Source organism: Mauremys reevesii, linkage group 27 (assembly GCF_016161935.1).
Source record: "Mauremys reevesii isolate NIE-2019 linkage group 27, ASM1616193v1, whole genome shotgun sequence".
Taxonomy (NCBI): Eukaryota; Metazoa; Chordata; order Testudines; family Geoemydidae; genus Mauremys; species Mauremys reevesii.
In genome coordinates this window covers 6,588,863-6,604,180 of record NC_052649.1, presented here as the reverse complement: position 1 = coordinate 6,604,180, position 15,318 = coordinate 6,588,863, and the positions used below count along the sequence as shown (strand labels likewise).

At 51.5% G+C, this 15,318-nt stretch overlaps 1 protein-coding gene across 1 annotated transcript in view; it reads right to left on the bottom strand.

Moving 5' to 3' along the window:
* ERBB2 (erb-b2 receptor tyrosine kinase 2) overlaps positions 1-12,857 on the bottom strand; it is a 38,048-nt gene extending 25,191 nt beyond the window's left edge. The window contains exon 1 of the mRNA XM_039516718.1: positions 11,987-12,857. Within this exon, the coding sequence (XP_039372652.1) occupies positions 11,987-12,074 (88 nt within the window). The 5' untranslated portion in view covers positions 12,075-12,857. The remainder of the gene's footprint in view (positions 1-11,986) is intronic.
* Between the last annotated feature and the right edge of the window lie 2,461 nt (positions 12,858-15,318).

Below are 15,318 nucleotides of genomic sequence, written 5' to 3'. Positions count from 1 at the left end.
ACTTTGAAGCATTTATCAGGACTTCTCGAGAAGCTGTCTCCCTCTCCCCCACCATCCGCCTGTCCGTCATCCTCATTCTCAGATGAAGACGGACTTCCAAACCTGGTCCACGAGGGAGGAGGTTGGCAGTAGAATGGTTCCTATAGCCCCTCTCTTTCCAACACGCATACAGATACCTGGGTGAATGCAGACACGCAGCGGCCAACGTAACTTTAACCCCCTTGCTGCCAGAGTTCTGCTAAATAGCCAGTGCTCCATTGCAACAGCTGCACTTTGATGGGGTGCAAGGGAAGCTATGGAGGAGCATGGTTTCCCCTAGGCAGGCCTGCTGCGGCACTGGAGAGGAAGCTGTGCATGGAGGGCCATTGGCGGATGTGGCATGGCAGCACACAGCGCTGGAGGGGCAGTCGTGCCCGGGATATGGCTGTGCCCGGTGCAGTATCAGAGGTACATTATTTTTGCACAAATCCCTCTTAACTCCCACGCCCCCCCACACACGCCAGGCACTGAAGCAGTTAAACCCAAGTTCTGTCCAACTGCAGCTCATGAAATCAGAGACATGGGTTTTGTAACCCAAGCCCAGCCAGCAGACGCTGGCTTAAAAAACCCAGGCAGTTCCGGAGGAAGCCACTGGACCGGAGGGGCACGCAAGGGCTCCATTTCTAATCACATCCAGAGAGGGACACCCAGAGTCCCTCATCATAGAAACACTCACTCCCGTGGCTCGCTCGGATGTTACAGGTGGCTCTCAAATCCCTGTGTCAGTGGCTGGCGTTAAGTGTGCAGTGAGGGGGCCGGGGGAGCTAGAGGGATGCGGGATTTTCTCCTAGAGTCCAAGTGGGGTGATAATAAAAGACTCAACTGTTAAGAGAGCTGCTGGTCAGAGCCCACCCCGGACAAACAAAACTAGGAACAGTGGCTTCTCCGAGGAATGGCAATAGCAGATGGGCCCAAACCATAAGGCTCAGACCCCAAAGGGTTCTGAGTTCTGGTTCGGGTCACTGAGCACACGCATCAGCTTTTAATACACACCCACCCGGTTGCCCGACATCCCCAGCTGAGGTTGCGCTGATCATTGGGGGAGGGGAGTTGGAAGACGAAGGGCGTTGGGGACAATCTCTATCACCACTGTATGAAATGAGGGGAAACTTGATGCTGGGGTTAGGATTCTAGTCTGGGCCTCAGGAGACCAGGCCTCGATTTCCTATCTCACCATGGGCAAGTCGCTTAGCCTCTCCTTGCCTCCGTTTCCCCATCTATAAAATGGGCATAATAGCACGGCCTTGCCTCACGGGGGCATGAGGACAAATGCATTAAAAGACTGTGAGGCGCTCCGGTAACAGAGGCCATAGGCCAATTAATCCCAAACAGGATGGTGGGTTTTGTGTGAGGTGGATGTTTGCACAATAGGAACTCAGCTGAGACCCAACAAACTCATTGCACTGGGGTCAGCAAACAGCCCGTAGGCCGTTAATGTGCTCGCCCCAGCATCTCTCTCTCTGCACCCCCTGTGCTGAGCAGCGTCGGTAGCAGCGAGTCAGTCCGGTTCTTGGGCTCGATGGGGGGAAGATATGAAGGCCAACAGGCTGTCTAGCGTTCACACACCACTGCAATTACTAGTTACCCCCTTGTTAGCATTTATCCGGAGAGAAAACATTCCCCTCACCAGACAGGGCTGCAGCCCAGGAAGGGGTCAGCTCCGGACCCAGGTTCAAGGCGTGCTGCGCATGGAGGCCAATATTTTAAGCTATTCAGTCGATCATTTAGGGAGAGAAACAGAGGTGTGTCTGTTTATCCCTCCCTGAAACCCCACCTGTGGCTTTCCCTGCTGGGACGCTCTGGGAACAGGGGAGACCCTTGTACCCCAGCTTCTGCCCAAGCAACTCGTGCCTGCGGGAGTTCTGAGTGATGTGACGTGAGTTGTTACAACCACCCCCTAGACAGCTATGAATCTTTAGCTCTACTGTAGCAACTCCTGCTTTTAGGGCTGGCGGTTTCCAGTTCAGTCCCCATTGTGTCAGCCAGGAGGGTGGCTGTTGCATCCGTGAGGAAACAGTTGACCTGGAGATAAGTCTCTATGCTGGGGCTCTTCATGCCTTCTGCTGAGCTGTGGTCGTAGGATACCAGAGGCCTTGGTGCCCCCTTGGTTTGGGCAGATTCACAGAGTTTAAAACCAGAAGGGCCCATCCTGATTGTCTACTCTGACTTCCTGCATAGCACAGGGCAGAAAACTGGCCCCTGCAATTCCTGCCTCCAGCCCATACCTTGGGGTTGAGTTAGAGCAGGGCGATTTCTAGACAATGTTAATCCCTGGATTGGGACAGAAACACAGGAGCTGGTAGCTCAGGGACACAAGTGCTCCCACCTGAGGCTCCCGTTGCTACCACAGACTCCTCGCAGGGCTGTACGGCCAAGGCTCTGCCTCACCCTGTCTCCCCTGATTGATGGTGGCAGCAGGTCACCCCCAGGCTGTTGCCGTTTTTGACGGAACAGCTTTTTCAGGTTGGGCGTGTTTAAAAAGGCAAAGGACTGACGCAATGTTGTGGAGCCAAGCTTCCCCTCCCCGACACACCTCCGCCTCGCCTGCCCTGACGCAGCCTTCGCCCAGCCCTGCCTCCTGCAACCGCTGCGGCTGTCACCATACGCTGTGAGCTGCCTGCTGTCCGCTCACCCAGGGCGGCGCAGGCCTCCCAGGAGGGCGTGGGGGCTCGACGGGCCATCACCCTGACTCTGCTTGCCCAGGGCCGTGTGTGCCACCTGGGGGGCAAGCCAAGATTCTTCACCATGTCCATTTTGGGCCCCAACATTTATAAGTGATCAGAACCAAACTGGGGTAAAATAGCTGCAAGAGGATAATAAATATTGAACAATTTACTTCTTAAAGATGAGCCAGGGCCTGCGTACAACAAACACACAGACAATAAGGCACCAGAAACTCAGAGCCAAGTCCCGTTTGAAGTCCTGGAATGTGGGATGTTTTCCTAGACGCATCCGGTCCACGGGGCAGAGAGACCCAATTCCCATAGAGATGCTGGTGTAACCCACTGGTGCATGCGTGTTACTGGTCTCCCTCTGAGCCGGACCCCCACCATACTTCAGCTCAAATCCAGGATATGGTCCCACTTCTATGACAGCCGCCATCTTGGCCAACACCCCACCAATTGACCCGGGGAACCTCCAGAGCTACGTTTGAGCAAGACAGATCCTCTGTGGATCAGGCACAGGGGGGGAGTTGTACCATGCCCTGACCAAAGGTCTTCCCTTATGCTCAGCTGGGTGGGTGGCCCATCAGGATAGTACAGAGGGAAAACTCCTTTGGGGGGCATGTGTTTCCCCTTGGGGAAGCAGCAGAGTTGCTGGATATCCTTGGGAGGGTTGACCTGGAGTCTCCAGGAATTAATGATTAATCTTTAATTAAAGATTATGTTGTGATGAAATCTCCAGGAATACATCCAACCAAAACTGGCAACCCTCGCCGTCGGCCCCCACAATGGCGGGGGGTGGCACCACCGCGCCATTCCTCCTCGGCTTCTCTCCCCCGCCCCCCCAAAGAGGCAGGCGTGCTAAGGACATCTCATTCCCAGCATTCAGTCCGCAGCGGGGTCTCTACGGGGGACAATGGCCCGTGAGGGCCTGTAATAAAGTCAACTCCCCCCGGCCAGGCATTCTCTGGATGTCGGTAGCCAGTCTCCTAGCAACCGACGGCGGTAGGCCTCAGGCCTGCGTGGCCCAGCTGAATGGGGGGCTCTTATCTGGCGCTTGGGCGGAGGGCAGATTCAAATGAACAGCGCCTCTTAGGCAAGCCAGCAAACAGCCTGGGCCATTCCCAGCCACGAGAGACGGGGACAACTCTGCCTCAGAAGCAAGATGGCTGGGAATCAATAACCCCTGGGCTGCACTGCCCCTGTGCTACCTCTGTTATCCAAAGGGTCTTCACTCAGGATCTGTCCCCCTTGGTCTCCTGGGGGGTGGTTTGCAGCTAGCCCAGCATCCCCCCCGCCGCGCACACACACATCTACTGTTGCACCAGTGGGTCTGCAAACAGGACAGTAGTTGCTGAGCCTTTGAGGTTCACTCTGTGCCCCACAAGCCCCTCACAGTAAAAGCAAATGGCCTGGTCATGCACCCCGAAGAGCAATGCTGCCATTTGGCCCGGTGACCCTACAGCAGAAGCTCACTGGCTGCGCGCCACAGATCACGGGAGCCGGGATTCCATTTGTCAGATTCCTGAAAAGCTTGGGCAGCATCGGCTACGTGACTGAGCAGCAGGGATAAGGGATTTCTCCTGGGCTGGGCTGGGCAGCCTGCAGGCCTGGGGACTTTAAAGCCAGGTTGGAAAAACCTGATCCGCACAGAGATTCAGCAAGATGCCGTTTTGCCTCCTCTCTCTTTGTCACAGACACACAGTTACTTCAGGGAGAGGCTCCTAACTCTCCTTGTTCCTACCCCACCTCCGCAGTGCTAAATTACCAACCCTCCCCAGCCTTCGGCTTGTGGGCTGGGACAGCAAACAGATCGCTCCCCATGCGGCCTGACTGACAGCTCGCCTGGGGCCAAGCAGCTGCCCAGCAACGGCACGCCTCGTGCGTAAAGCCAGCCGCGTCCAGCAGCCTCCCGCCTGCTCTGGGTCACAGGACGTGAACGCGCAGCCTGCTCCTGAGCTGTCCCTTGTCCGGGGAAAGGTTTGTGCTAAATGTCAAAAGGCGAGGAGGCGTTCTGGCCTGGCACAAAGGGGCTGAGTCGGGGGCTGAGTTTGGAGCCGTCTCCTGGATCCCCTTGGGGGGCTCCAATGGGCTGTCCAGCTCCCGGGCTCCTAAACTCGATGTCATTGTCTGCAGCTCTCTCTCGTGCTAAGCCTGGTCTCAGCTTCCTCTGTGTCCTCTGCCCCTTCCTCCTGCCAGCCCCCCGGCACCATTCCTCACTCCGCGGCTTCGCTGCCATCCCCTCCGGCCTGCCAGAGTGCAGCTGCTAACATCCCCTTGTCCTGTCAGCGCTCTGGGGCAGTACCTGACTGGACTCTGATGAGCCAAAGGGTGTCCGACCCCTTCGGTTCAGTCCCTCTAGCCCTCCCCAGGGTGGCTGCCGCCATCGCAAGTGGCCCAAGCTCTGTGCCAGAGCATGGCAGGCTGGGAACCACTGCACCAAACACATATCCGTGGATACATTTATCTCCAGCCCCATTAACTGGGGAAGCCAGCAGGGCCCCCCCATTTCCTGTCCTCACCCATTTCTTATCCACCCCACTACTCAGAGTAGCCCCTGCCCCTCCCCACTGGCTGCATTTCCCAGGGCCCAGCAGGCAGGGCTCTGGAAAGCTGAGTTAACATTTAACAGCTGCTGCTGGGACTCAGGGAGGCTGGGAGAGGTCTGAGTGTGGGTGATCCCTGCTGTGGCAGGAGTTTAAAGGTCACCTTCGGAACAAGCTGGGCCAGGGCAGATTTGTATTTCATGCTAGGCTAGCACAGAGAGGAATCCCCCAGAGGCTGGGGCGATAAAGAGGGAAAGAGAATAATTAATGCCAGGGGCTGAGCTGATCCATCCTTGTGAGCTTCCTGGCTCAGCCCTGCACCATCACAGGGGTTCCCCAGTTTCCTGACCCCCCAACTGAGCGCACGGAGGGCAGCATGATGTGGGAATCCCTTTCGGATTTGGAAGCTTCTCCCCTTCGAGCAGCATGGGTGCTATGCAGAGGGAGGTGGAGCTCTCGAAGGTGTATGTTGTTTCCTAGAGGATCCTGGGACCCAACCAAACTGTCCTGGGGACCATCGTTTGATCAGAACAGATCCAAGCGCGTGCCCAGTGCATAGAGCAGAACAGAGTACGTAAAGCTTCATGCTGCCAGGGGAATCATTCAAGGGGGAGGGTCCCATCTCCCATAGATGGCAAGAAAGCGAAAACAAGCTATCACCTGCAGTCAAAGCTCAAGGTCTAAATGCACCTGCTAATCAAGAGATTGGTGTAGGATTCCAGAGAACAATGAACCGTGGCAGCTGAGATGGGGCTTTCGGTGGGGCAAAGGCCAGAAGGGCCCAGCGCCTGCAGCCAGGGCCAGATTTTCACAAGGGTTCAGTGAGAGCTGCTGGCCTTTTACCAAACAACACCTGGCCCCAGGAGCACGAGTACCTTTTACAGGGGAGGTTTCTCAGAGCTGGATTTGGATACCCAGTAACAATTAAATGGAATCGGGCTTCCAAAATCCATGAGCTTTGGCTTCCAAGTCTCATCCTCCTATCCCCATCCTCCTATCCCCAGTTCTCTCAGGGAGCTGAGGTTTGTGGGGGGGCTGCTGGTGGGGTAGTGTCTGGGCCTCTCTTTTCAAAGCTGTTGCATGTGCTCCTAAGAATAAGACAGGGCAGCTTTTATCTCCGTCCGGATCCATATAAATCATTAGCCTAGCCACACGATTTGTATAATGTTCCTTTGAATCTATTTATCTGCTGGTAGGAACCTGACCTGAACACCTCACAAGCTTTGCATTTATCCTCACACAGCCACATGAGGCAAGGTACTTATCCCCACTGTGCAGATGGGGAAACTAAGGCATGGAGAGGCTAACTGACTTGCCCAGGGTCATGCAGGGTGCAGTGACAGAGCAGGGACTTAAACTCGAGTCTCCTAAATCCCTAACCACTAGGCCCATCCTGCCTCTACAGCCATTTGTTAACCAGGGGCGGGTTGTTCAAAGTAGCCTATGGGAGGGAGGAATTTCCTAAGGGAGATTCAGTGACTCTCTTAGGATAGTCTCAGCTTCTGGACTGAAGAAACCGAACAGCACAGAGAAGCATCACACTCCGCACCTGCGGATCCCTTTATTGGTAGCCTCCGCAGAGGACTAAGCAGGTGGTAGAGACCAAACCCTCCCTGGGGGTCAGGCACAAGACAGGTTGCAGGGATGCTGTGTAGGGAGGGAAGCTGTGGAAAGCGCGCCCTGCTGTTTTCTGGGCTGTCCTCGGTCTGGGGAGAGGTTAAGAAGCATTGGCCTCCAGGGCTGGCCAGCCAGCGTGTAAACTAGAAAAGGAAGGTGCTGAGTGCTGTCCTGCTTGCTCTGTGCTCTCTGAGGGGAGGGGGGGGATGTATCCTGCTGTTTCAGGAGGTGGAATCAATGCTCTGACTGTGATCCCATCTCACCCACATACTAGGGGACGGAAAATTACAACGAGCACTCCAGGGAGAGTGCATCCCAACCTACACAGCCTGAGATGCAACATCCTTGAGCAGGTCCCAAGCTGAGATCCATCCATCCATTACAGGAAGATTGTCCCTTTCCCCGCCCTCCTTCTCTGCTATCTCCCGCTTCACCAGGCTGGTCTGAGGGCAGTGGTGGAGATGGGGGGATGGTGCAGTCTCCTGTCTCCCCAGCTGTGCTTTGCGCCCCTGGCAGTGAATCTGAAGGGAGCCGGGTGCCAAAGAAGGAGGGTTGGGTGCAGGTTGTTAAAGTTGCATAGGAATGTGAGGCAGCCCAGGCGTCCAGCAAGGTTAGTCAATTATCAATCATTAAAGGCTCACTCATTCATTCAGTCAGCACTGGACATTTCGCTGGGAGGCTAAGGGCCTCTTGTTTATACTGCTGTTAAATGCCTCAGTGTGCACAGAACCTGTTTAAAAACCTGGGAGACAGAAAGCCTCTGTTTAACCACAGAGCAGGGCAGCAGCGGGGAGAGCTCCCCACACAAACATGCATCAAACTCTGCTAACAACTCTCAGACCTGACCTGGAGGGAACAATTCTTCAGCGGAGCAGGGAGTCTAGCTTTTAATCCCCGCTAACAAGGGTTCCAATTAGTGCCAACACTTCTCCACTGCAAACTGGATTGAGGTGTCACAAACTCATCACACATTTGCCACTGAAAAAGCCATCAGATTGTAACTGCTACTGACTTGGGACTGGATTCAAACAGGCCACTTAGCTATGAAAGCCTCTATATTCTGTTGACCCGCTGTGGAGAGCATGGGAGATTCCTGTATTGTTTCTATTAATAATTATGTGTGCCTCAGTTTGCCTGCTTGATATTATCTTCCATGATTGCTTGGCATTAAATCAGAGGAAGGGAAACAGACAGGAAACTGAACAATGATGGAGAGAAGGTACCTCCAGAAAGAATACCAAGGGTTTTCCAGGGAGCAATGGTGGGGACAGGGGAAATGGGGGTGTTATTAATTGGGAAATGCCCATCTGCCTGTCTCCAGCTCGGCTAGCAGGTTTATTTTTCCCAGGCCCAAGCCTAGGATCAAATGGACGCTAAACCGTTACAATTCCCCCAGCTAGAGAGGAAGGGTGGTGAGTGGGCAGCAGGAGCAGGAGGGGAATCTCCGACAGAGATGCACAGAGAGGATGCTGGGCGGGCTGTCTGGCTTTCCCAGGCCAGGTGCAGGGGTGTCTAGGATGAGTGCAACTTGTCCAAACCTTGCAAGGAAAGAACGAAGTGTCGGTACGATTCATGCGTGTCGGCCTTTGTTGTTTTAACCCAAGTCTCCCTACTGTGTTCCTGTTGAGTAATAAATAATACTTTGTTTTGAAAAGGCTGAACTGTGTGGCTGCAAACATTATCTGGTTACACAGCTCCTGAGAGAGAAGCCTCCTTCTCAAGGAGCCCCGGGGAGAAACAGGGGCAGGTGCTATCACCCAGGGGCACAGGTGCAGGATGAAATGGACCTATCACTAGAAGTCTGCAGAGGGCAGGGGCGGCTCTAGACATTTCGCCGCCCCAAGCACGGCGGCATGCCGCGGGGGGCGCTCTGCCGGTCGCCATTCCCGCGGCTCCGGTGGACCTCCCGCAGGCCTGCGGGAGGTCCACCGGAGCCACAGGACCAGCAGACCCTCCGCAGGCACGCCTGCAGGAGGTCCACCGGAGCCGCCTGCCGCCCTCCCGGCGACCAGCAGAGCGCCCCCTGCGGCATGCCACCCCAAGCACGCGCTTGGCATGCTGGGGCCTGGAGCCGCCCCTGGCAGAGGGGTACAAAGCAGAGCACACTCTGTGATCCTTGGCATCAGCCCTTTGGTCAGGGATTGTGTCTTACTCTAGGGCTATGCCTCGCCAAGCACAATGGGGTCCTGATCTCAGGTGGGGCCTGTAGGTGCTATTATTTATTATCTATATTAAAAAAAATATCTAAGCAGGGTCTGGAGAGAGTGAATTGACGAGATGACTCTATGGACAAAGATTCCTAATGGAGGGATCCATTAGGCTGTGGAACTGGATCTTAAGGAAGAGTCTGGATGCTCCATCTCTACAAATGCTTAAAACTGGAGAACTGCAAAAGCACAGAGAATAGACCCATGGAACAATCCTGAACCTCCGGGGAGGATGCGATTTAACAGGGCTTTTCCCACTGCAAACCTGGACGACTCCATAGCCTGACCAGGATGTTGGAGATAGTTAATTTAGTTAGATATTTAGATGCACTGATTCCAGGATCACACGCAAAACATCTGCAAACAACACACACACAGACTCACCCCAAGGATAAGCTGCACATAAACCTTGCAATCACCCACTGTGTAAACAGATGGGCCTGACCTTGTGCCCTAAATGTTATCAGATCCAGGTTCTCTTAGTGCCCAAAGTAATTCTACTGTAACCAACAGTGACTTTAACCCAGTGGACCGAATCACGACAGGCGCCAGTCCTGCAAACACTCAAGCATGTGTGTAACTTGACCTACATGAATCATCCCACTGAAGTTAATGGGAAGGCACATGTGTGTCGAGTTGTGCACGGGCTTCTGTGTTTGCAGGATTGGGGCATGCACGCCTGTAAAGCCCTGCATCCCAAAACTAGGATATAGACGTGAAAAATCCCCAGTGACTCTTTTCAATGTCAGGGGCATTATCACTATTTATTTTGGAACATTGTAACTCAGGCCCTGCCAGGATGTCCCCATTCCCGGGAACAGGTTCTCTCTCCTGGGAAATTAGGGAGAACACTTACACACATTTTTTTCAGATATTCTGATCCCCAACAAACACAAAGCACCTTATTGGCATGTGAACTGGAAAAAGTGATTCAGAATTCAGTGTCCACTTGCTGCTTGGATCTCACCATCTTAGCAGGGTTGGACCTAGATGGAATGTATATGGGACAGACAGAAACACACAGGAAACCCAAGCAGTGCTCTCAGGTCAGTAGGTGATGCTCTTTCTGAACCAATGTCCCACCATGGCAGTAAGGGGGACACTGGTGCTGTTTTTTGGCTGAGATAGCAACTAAAGTAATTAAAGATCCTGTGGGATTTTCTCCCCTTGGGAGTAGGGAGCGTTACTCTGGCTGTCTTTGCCAATTCCAATCTGAGTAAATACAGTCTGCCACCCTACATCCCCCTTCACTCCTGCAGATTCAACTGAAGGAGTTTTCCCCTTCGTTTTCTCCCTCAAACCATTGGATAGTATTGCTCTGTGTTGTTAGGCAGCTGATGGGATCCACCCCAGAACTGGCTGCATCTCACCTTGTGAGTGATATATATCCTTACTCCTGTATATGTAAAGTCTCTGAAGCACTTCAGGATCAGAGGTCCTTTATAGAATACTGTTCTCTGAGGGCCACATTACCCAGGAGCTCTTCTCACTAAATATAGTGAATTACAGGGACCCTAGGGCCTAGATATTGATTTAACGTAGACCTGCCCAATTGGCAGATCCAACTCTTACTCAGCTAAGACATCAGAAAACAAACACTACTAGTTAGTAAATATTTGGGTTTGTGCATAAGGTGCTATGGATTATTTACCTAAATCCGACCTACTGGATAACTCCTTGGGAATCAGCACCTAGAATTTCCTGTCTGTCCTCTCGCCCAACAGTCAATAAACTACAAAATGTAACTGCATCAATAAAGCTGCAGCCCCACAGTATTCAAATACAATAACCAGCTCGACACTAAACTGCAGACAAGATGGATGAGGTGGTAACATTTTCAATAAACAACTTGCCTTCTGCATATATCAAAAAGGCTAAAATCTTTTTGGCCTCCCTTATTTCCTCATTGTAAATGTTGAAACACACCAGACAAGCATTCACTTCAACCAGCCCCATCACAAAAATTCATAACATAAACTCCTTTCCAGACTATTTAATTTGTGAGTGAGACAAGAAATAATTGCCCAGGTAAACTATTACTGGATTCAAGATTCATCCTCAGAAGTGATTTCGCACGCAGAGCAAAATACAAATAAAGAGAAAAATTCAGCCTGTGGTGTTCATCCAGCACCTTAGAGTAAGTAAAGACTGATCCAGCCACTGTCCACAACAATCAGATGGGTAACTCTGTCCCCTTACAACGCAATGCTTAGATACACAACTCACTCCAGATCTCTGCATGCAACTTCAGTGTCTGCATGTGATCGCTTTTGTGCTGTTAGGCAAACTCCATGGATCCTATTTTTTAAACCCACTCTTCCCTTGTAACAGCAACAACGAGAACAGGGAATGAAAGAAACCATTTTAAAAACCAGCCTAGTCTCCCCCTCCCTACACTCCTGATGCAACCGCAGTTCTCTGCCTCTCTAGTCACGTCTGGATGGTCCCTGGGAAAGGTCCATCTAAAACAACACAAAACGACAACATCTAGAAACACGCTCCCCAGTGAAGTGGCAGCGCTGCTCTGAAAGCTCCAGCTAAATCAGGACTCATGGGACCCAGTCAATGTCATGATCGCGAAAGTAATTAACAAACTCCCCCCCTCCCCCTCACACCTCATTCTGCTGGGTGGAATGATTAATTTCTGCGTTCTCGGTAGATCTTTGAGTAACGACACTAAGATTGTTAAACTAGGTCAGGTTTCTTTCTTTATGCAAGTTACACAAAACTTCAGACAAAGTTTTTTGGGTTTGCACCCCCTCCCCCCTTTCTTTTCCGGGGCTGCGTGTGCTTCTTTGGAGTTTTCTTCGCCCACATCCTAAGATCTCGCTCCCTGATCTGAAGTTTCTCTTTCCTAACGTCCCACACAAACTTGCTTTTCTCTCTCTCTCTCTTTTTTTCAAATCTGACCCACCTTCTGTGCTCCAACAGCCTGGCAAGAAAGAGGCTAAAAGTAGCCCCATGCAGAAGCAGCAGCTGCTGGGAAGGATCATCTTTTTCATTGCAGACAGCAGCCCATGGCTTCTTGCAAAGAGGGGGCTTCCCAGAAAGTTTGGGTGGGTTTCCCTTCCTTTGCACTCCCAGCTCCACAACTTTATTCGTGCACAGCACTTCCTCCTCTGGGAGGCGGGGACGTGCCGCGCGCCCCCGAGCTGGATTCCAACTCCCTTGGGAGTGGCTAGGCAGTCTCACTCCTTGTAGCATGCCAAGACCATTGTGTGCCTCCTGGGAAAGCACTTCTCTCTGTCCTGTTGCTGCAGGGTCCTTCTGATTTCACTGTTTTCTTTGCCTCTTTTGTTTGGTCTCAGCCTGGGCTGCTCTGGGACTGATCGGAGTAAATGGAGATGTCAAGAAGAAGGATGAGAGCGAAAAAAAAAAAGGGCTGATTGAGGCGTACACATTGGAAAATCTCTCCTAGGAGAAGGCAGGCTTGCAAACTGCTCTAAGAACCATGCCATAGCAGGGAAACTCCCTCCAGATCAAGGGAACTGGGAGGTGAACATCAGCCGCTGCCCAGGGGTTCTGGGAGTTAGGGACAAATCTCCAAAAGGATGCCACTCTCCAGGCGCCTAAAGAAGCAGCTGGATTTTCAAGATGGCTTTCAACAGGAGTGGTTGGGTGCTGTGCCGTTTGAATAGCCGACCACATCTTTCTGTGCCAAAATAGAGGCTCGGCTGCCTTGGAAATCTGCCCTAATAGAACCCTCCTGAAAATTCTGGCCTCCTGCTTGGCTTTATAAGGGTGCTGGGCTCAGAGTGCCCAGCCGCAGTGATCTGTACCTGAGTCTGCGGACAGCCTGAAACAATAGCGTGAACTGCCCTCAAGCGTGTATTTTAACTCTGAAAACTAATGATCATTAACGATTACTTCAGGTGAACATTGTTAAGCATTTTGCTGCTGATCTAGATATGTGAGAAAGGAGAGAGAGGGTCAGACTATGCAGAGCTGGAAGTAAAGTGACTGGAGTTTGGTTTATGAGCGAAAGAACATAACAACGGCCAGTCCGGTTCAGACCAATGGTCCATCTAGCCCAGTATCCTGTCTCTGACAGAGGCCAGTTTCAGATGCTTCAGAGGGAATGAACAGAACAGGGCAATTTTGAATGAGGGGAGGGGGTGGAATAGCTCAGTGGTTTGAGCATTGGCCTGATAAACCCAGGGTTGTGAGTTCAATCCTCAAGGGGCCATTTAGGGAACTAGGATAAAAATCTATCTGGGGATTGGCCCTGCTTTGAGCAGGGGGTTGGACTTAGATGACTCCTGAGGTCCCTTCCAACCTTGATATTCTATCCCTGTTGTCCAGTCCCAGCTTCTAGCAGTCAGAGGTTTAGGGGCACCTGGAGCTTGGCTAATAGCTGTTCATGGACCTGTCCTCCATGAACTTAGCTATGGGCAGAATTTGATCTGAGGGTGGAACTTGGGAGAGCATCCCTGCAGGAGATGTTGTCAATTCAACCCCTGATGGTATAGCTGAGTCTCAGCCAACCCCCTGCATCTGAACACCTCACAACATTAGGAAAGTTTCAGTTGGATCAGAATTTAGTAGCTTGGGTCTATCACTGCCTATTGGGAGAGGAATCAGACTGCTACAGCCATTCTGATTGACTGGGACAACATGGGAAGACCAAGGAGATCAGTTTGGAGGTCAGACCACTAGACAATCAGAATAGCCTGAAAATCTATTAAAAGATGCCCTCCAATCTTCTCTGGGAGGGAATCCTTGCCTCATGCAGAAGATGCCCTCAAAATGCCACACCATCCATCAGGGAACCACAGCACAGTTTGGTTCTGACCCACTGCACAGAGGGTGCCCAACCTCATCTCTCAGTGGATCAGGAGAGGAGACCATGATGCATCATGGGAAATGTAGGCCACATGGGAGATGTAGTCCAGCCATGAAACATAGCCCCCAGAGCAAAAGGGGAGCATGAGACACCCAAACCACAACTCCCATGAGGCACCATAGTGGCATTTCCAAATAAAAAAGTGTTTTTTAACCAAAAAGATTAAATTTACCATGAAAAACTTAAATGAAAAAAATAATGGTTTTCATTAACATTTTCCACAAACTCCCCCTTTCTCAGATAATTCCTAGCTGAGACCCCCAAATTCATTCACACAAGCCACCAAACAGCCATTGGATGGTGATAATTTCCATTCACTGTTCACCTGGAGCTAGAGCTGAACCTATCCCAAGAGGAAGGGACTAACTAGTCACTATCATAAGTAAAGAGAAGTTGGTCTAGTGATAAGGGTCTGGGGAAAAGGACACCTAGGTTCAGTTCCTAGATCTGCCACTAACCCAGCTGTGTAACCTCGGGCAGGTTATTTCTCTCATACTTTCCCCTGCTCTAAATTAGCTTAATAAAACTTAAATAAGGGAGGTTGCAAGACTTAATGCTCTGAAAGCTTGAGGCCCTTGGATTAAAGGCCCTGGAGAAGGAGAAAGTGTCTTGTTAAGAAGAGACTAGTTTTCTTTGTAATTTTCTGGATTATAAACAGAGGTCAATAACTTGAGTACAAGAGAGTATTTCTAGTCAATATCGTAAACAGACAGTGCAGGGTGGGGAGTCTGCTTGTTAATATCCTAAGTGGAGATGCCTAGCCTGGGGCAGTTGGATGGTGTCCAAGAGGGTATATGTATCTCTGGATAGCATGTGCGATCTGAAGCTGAGCAGGTATTGGCACTTCTAGCAGGATCCCATGGCTGGGAAGTTGGTGCTTAATTCCTGTTACCAGCCTCAGAAGACTAATAGACAGAGCTTGCTATATTTGGCAGTTTTCCATTCATTTCCTCCCGTGGCTGGAAGTCCTCATCAGGGCTATAATGGGCTGCCACAGTTCTGTCTCAGAGGAGAGTGTGGTCAGGAGAGGGTGGTTTGGGGGAGGAGTCGGCCTGAGAGATTAGACCCTGGGGAAGGAAATCTTGGAAGCAGGAAGGGCTCTTAGAGAATGAACTCCATTCAAGCCTCTGCTGAGCCTTCCAGGCAGCCAAAAAAAAAAAAATAAAAAAAAAATCCATCTGTTGTTATTGTTTTTCTCCCTTTCCTGCAGCCATTTGAAAATGGGAGGGAAAAAGAAGGCAGGAAAACAAGTTTATTGCTCGTGTTCCCTGTAATCTGTCCCTGATAATAGCCAGGCACCACTTTACAATCCGTGCAATTGTGTTGCAGTTGGGATGTGTGTGAAAGAGTGGGCAGGGAGAGACAGAGACAGGTCCAGGGGTTGAGAGAGTGCAGGCAAGAGA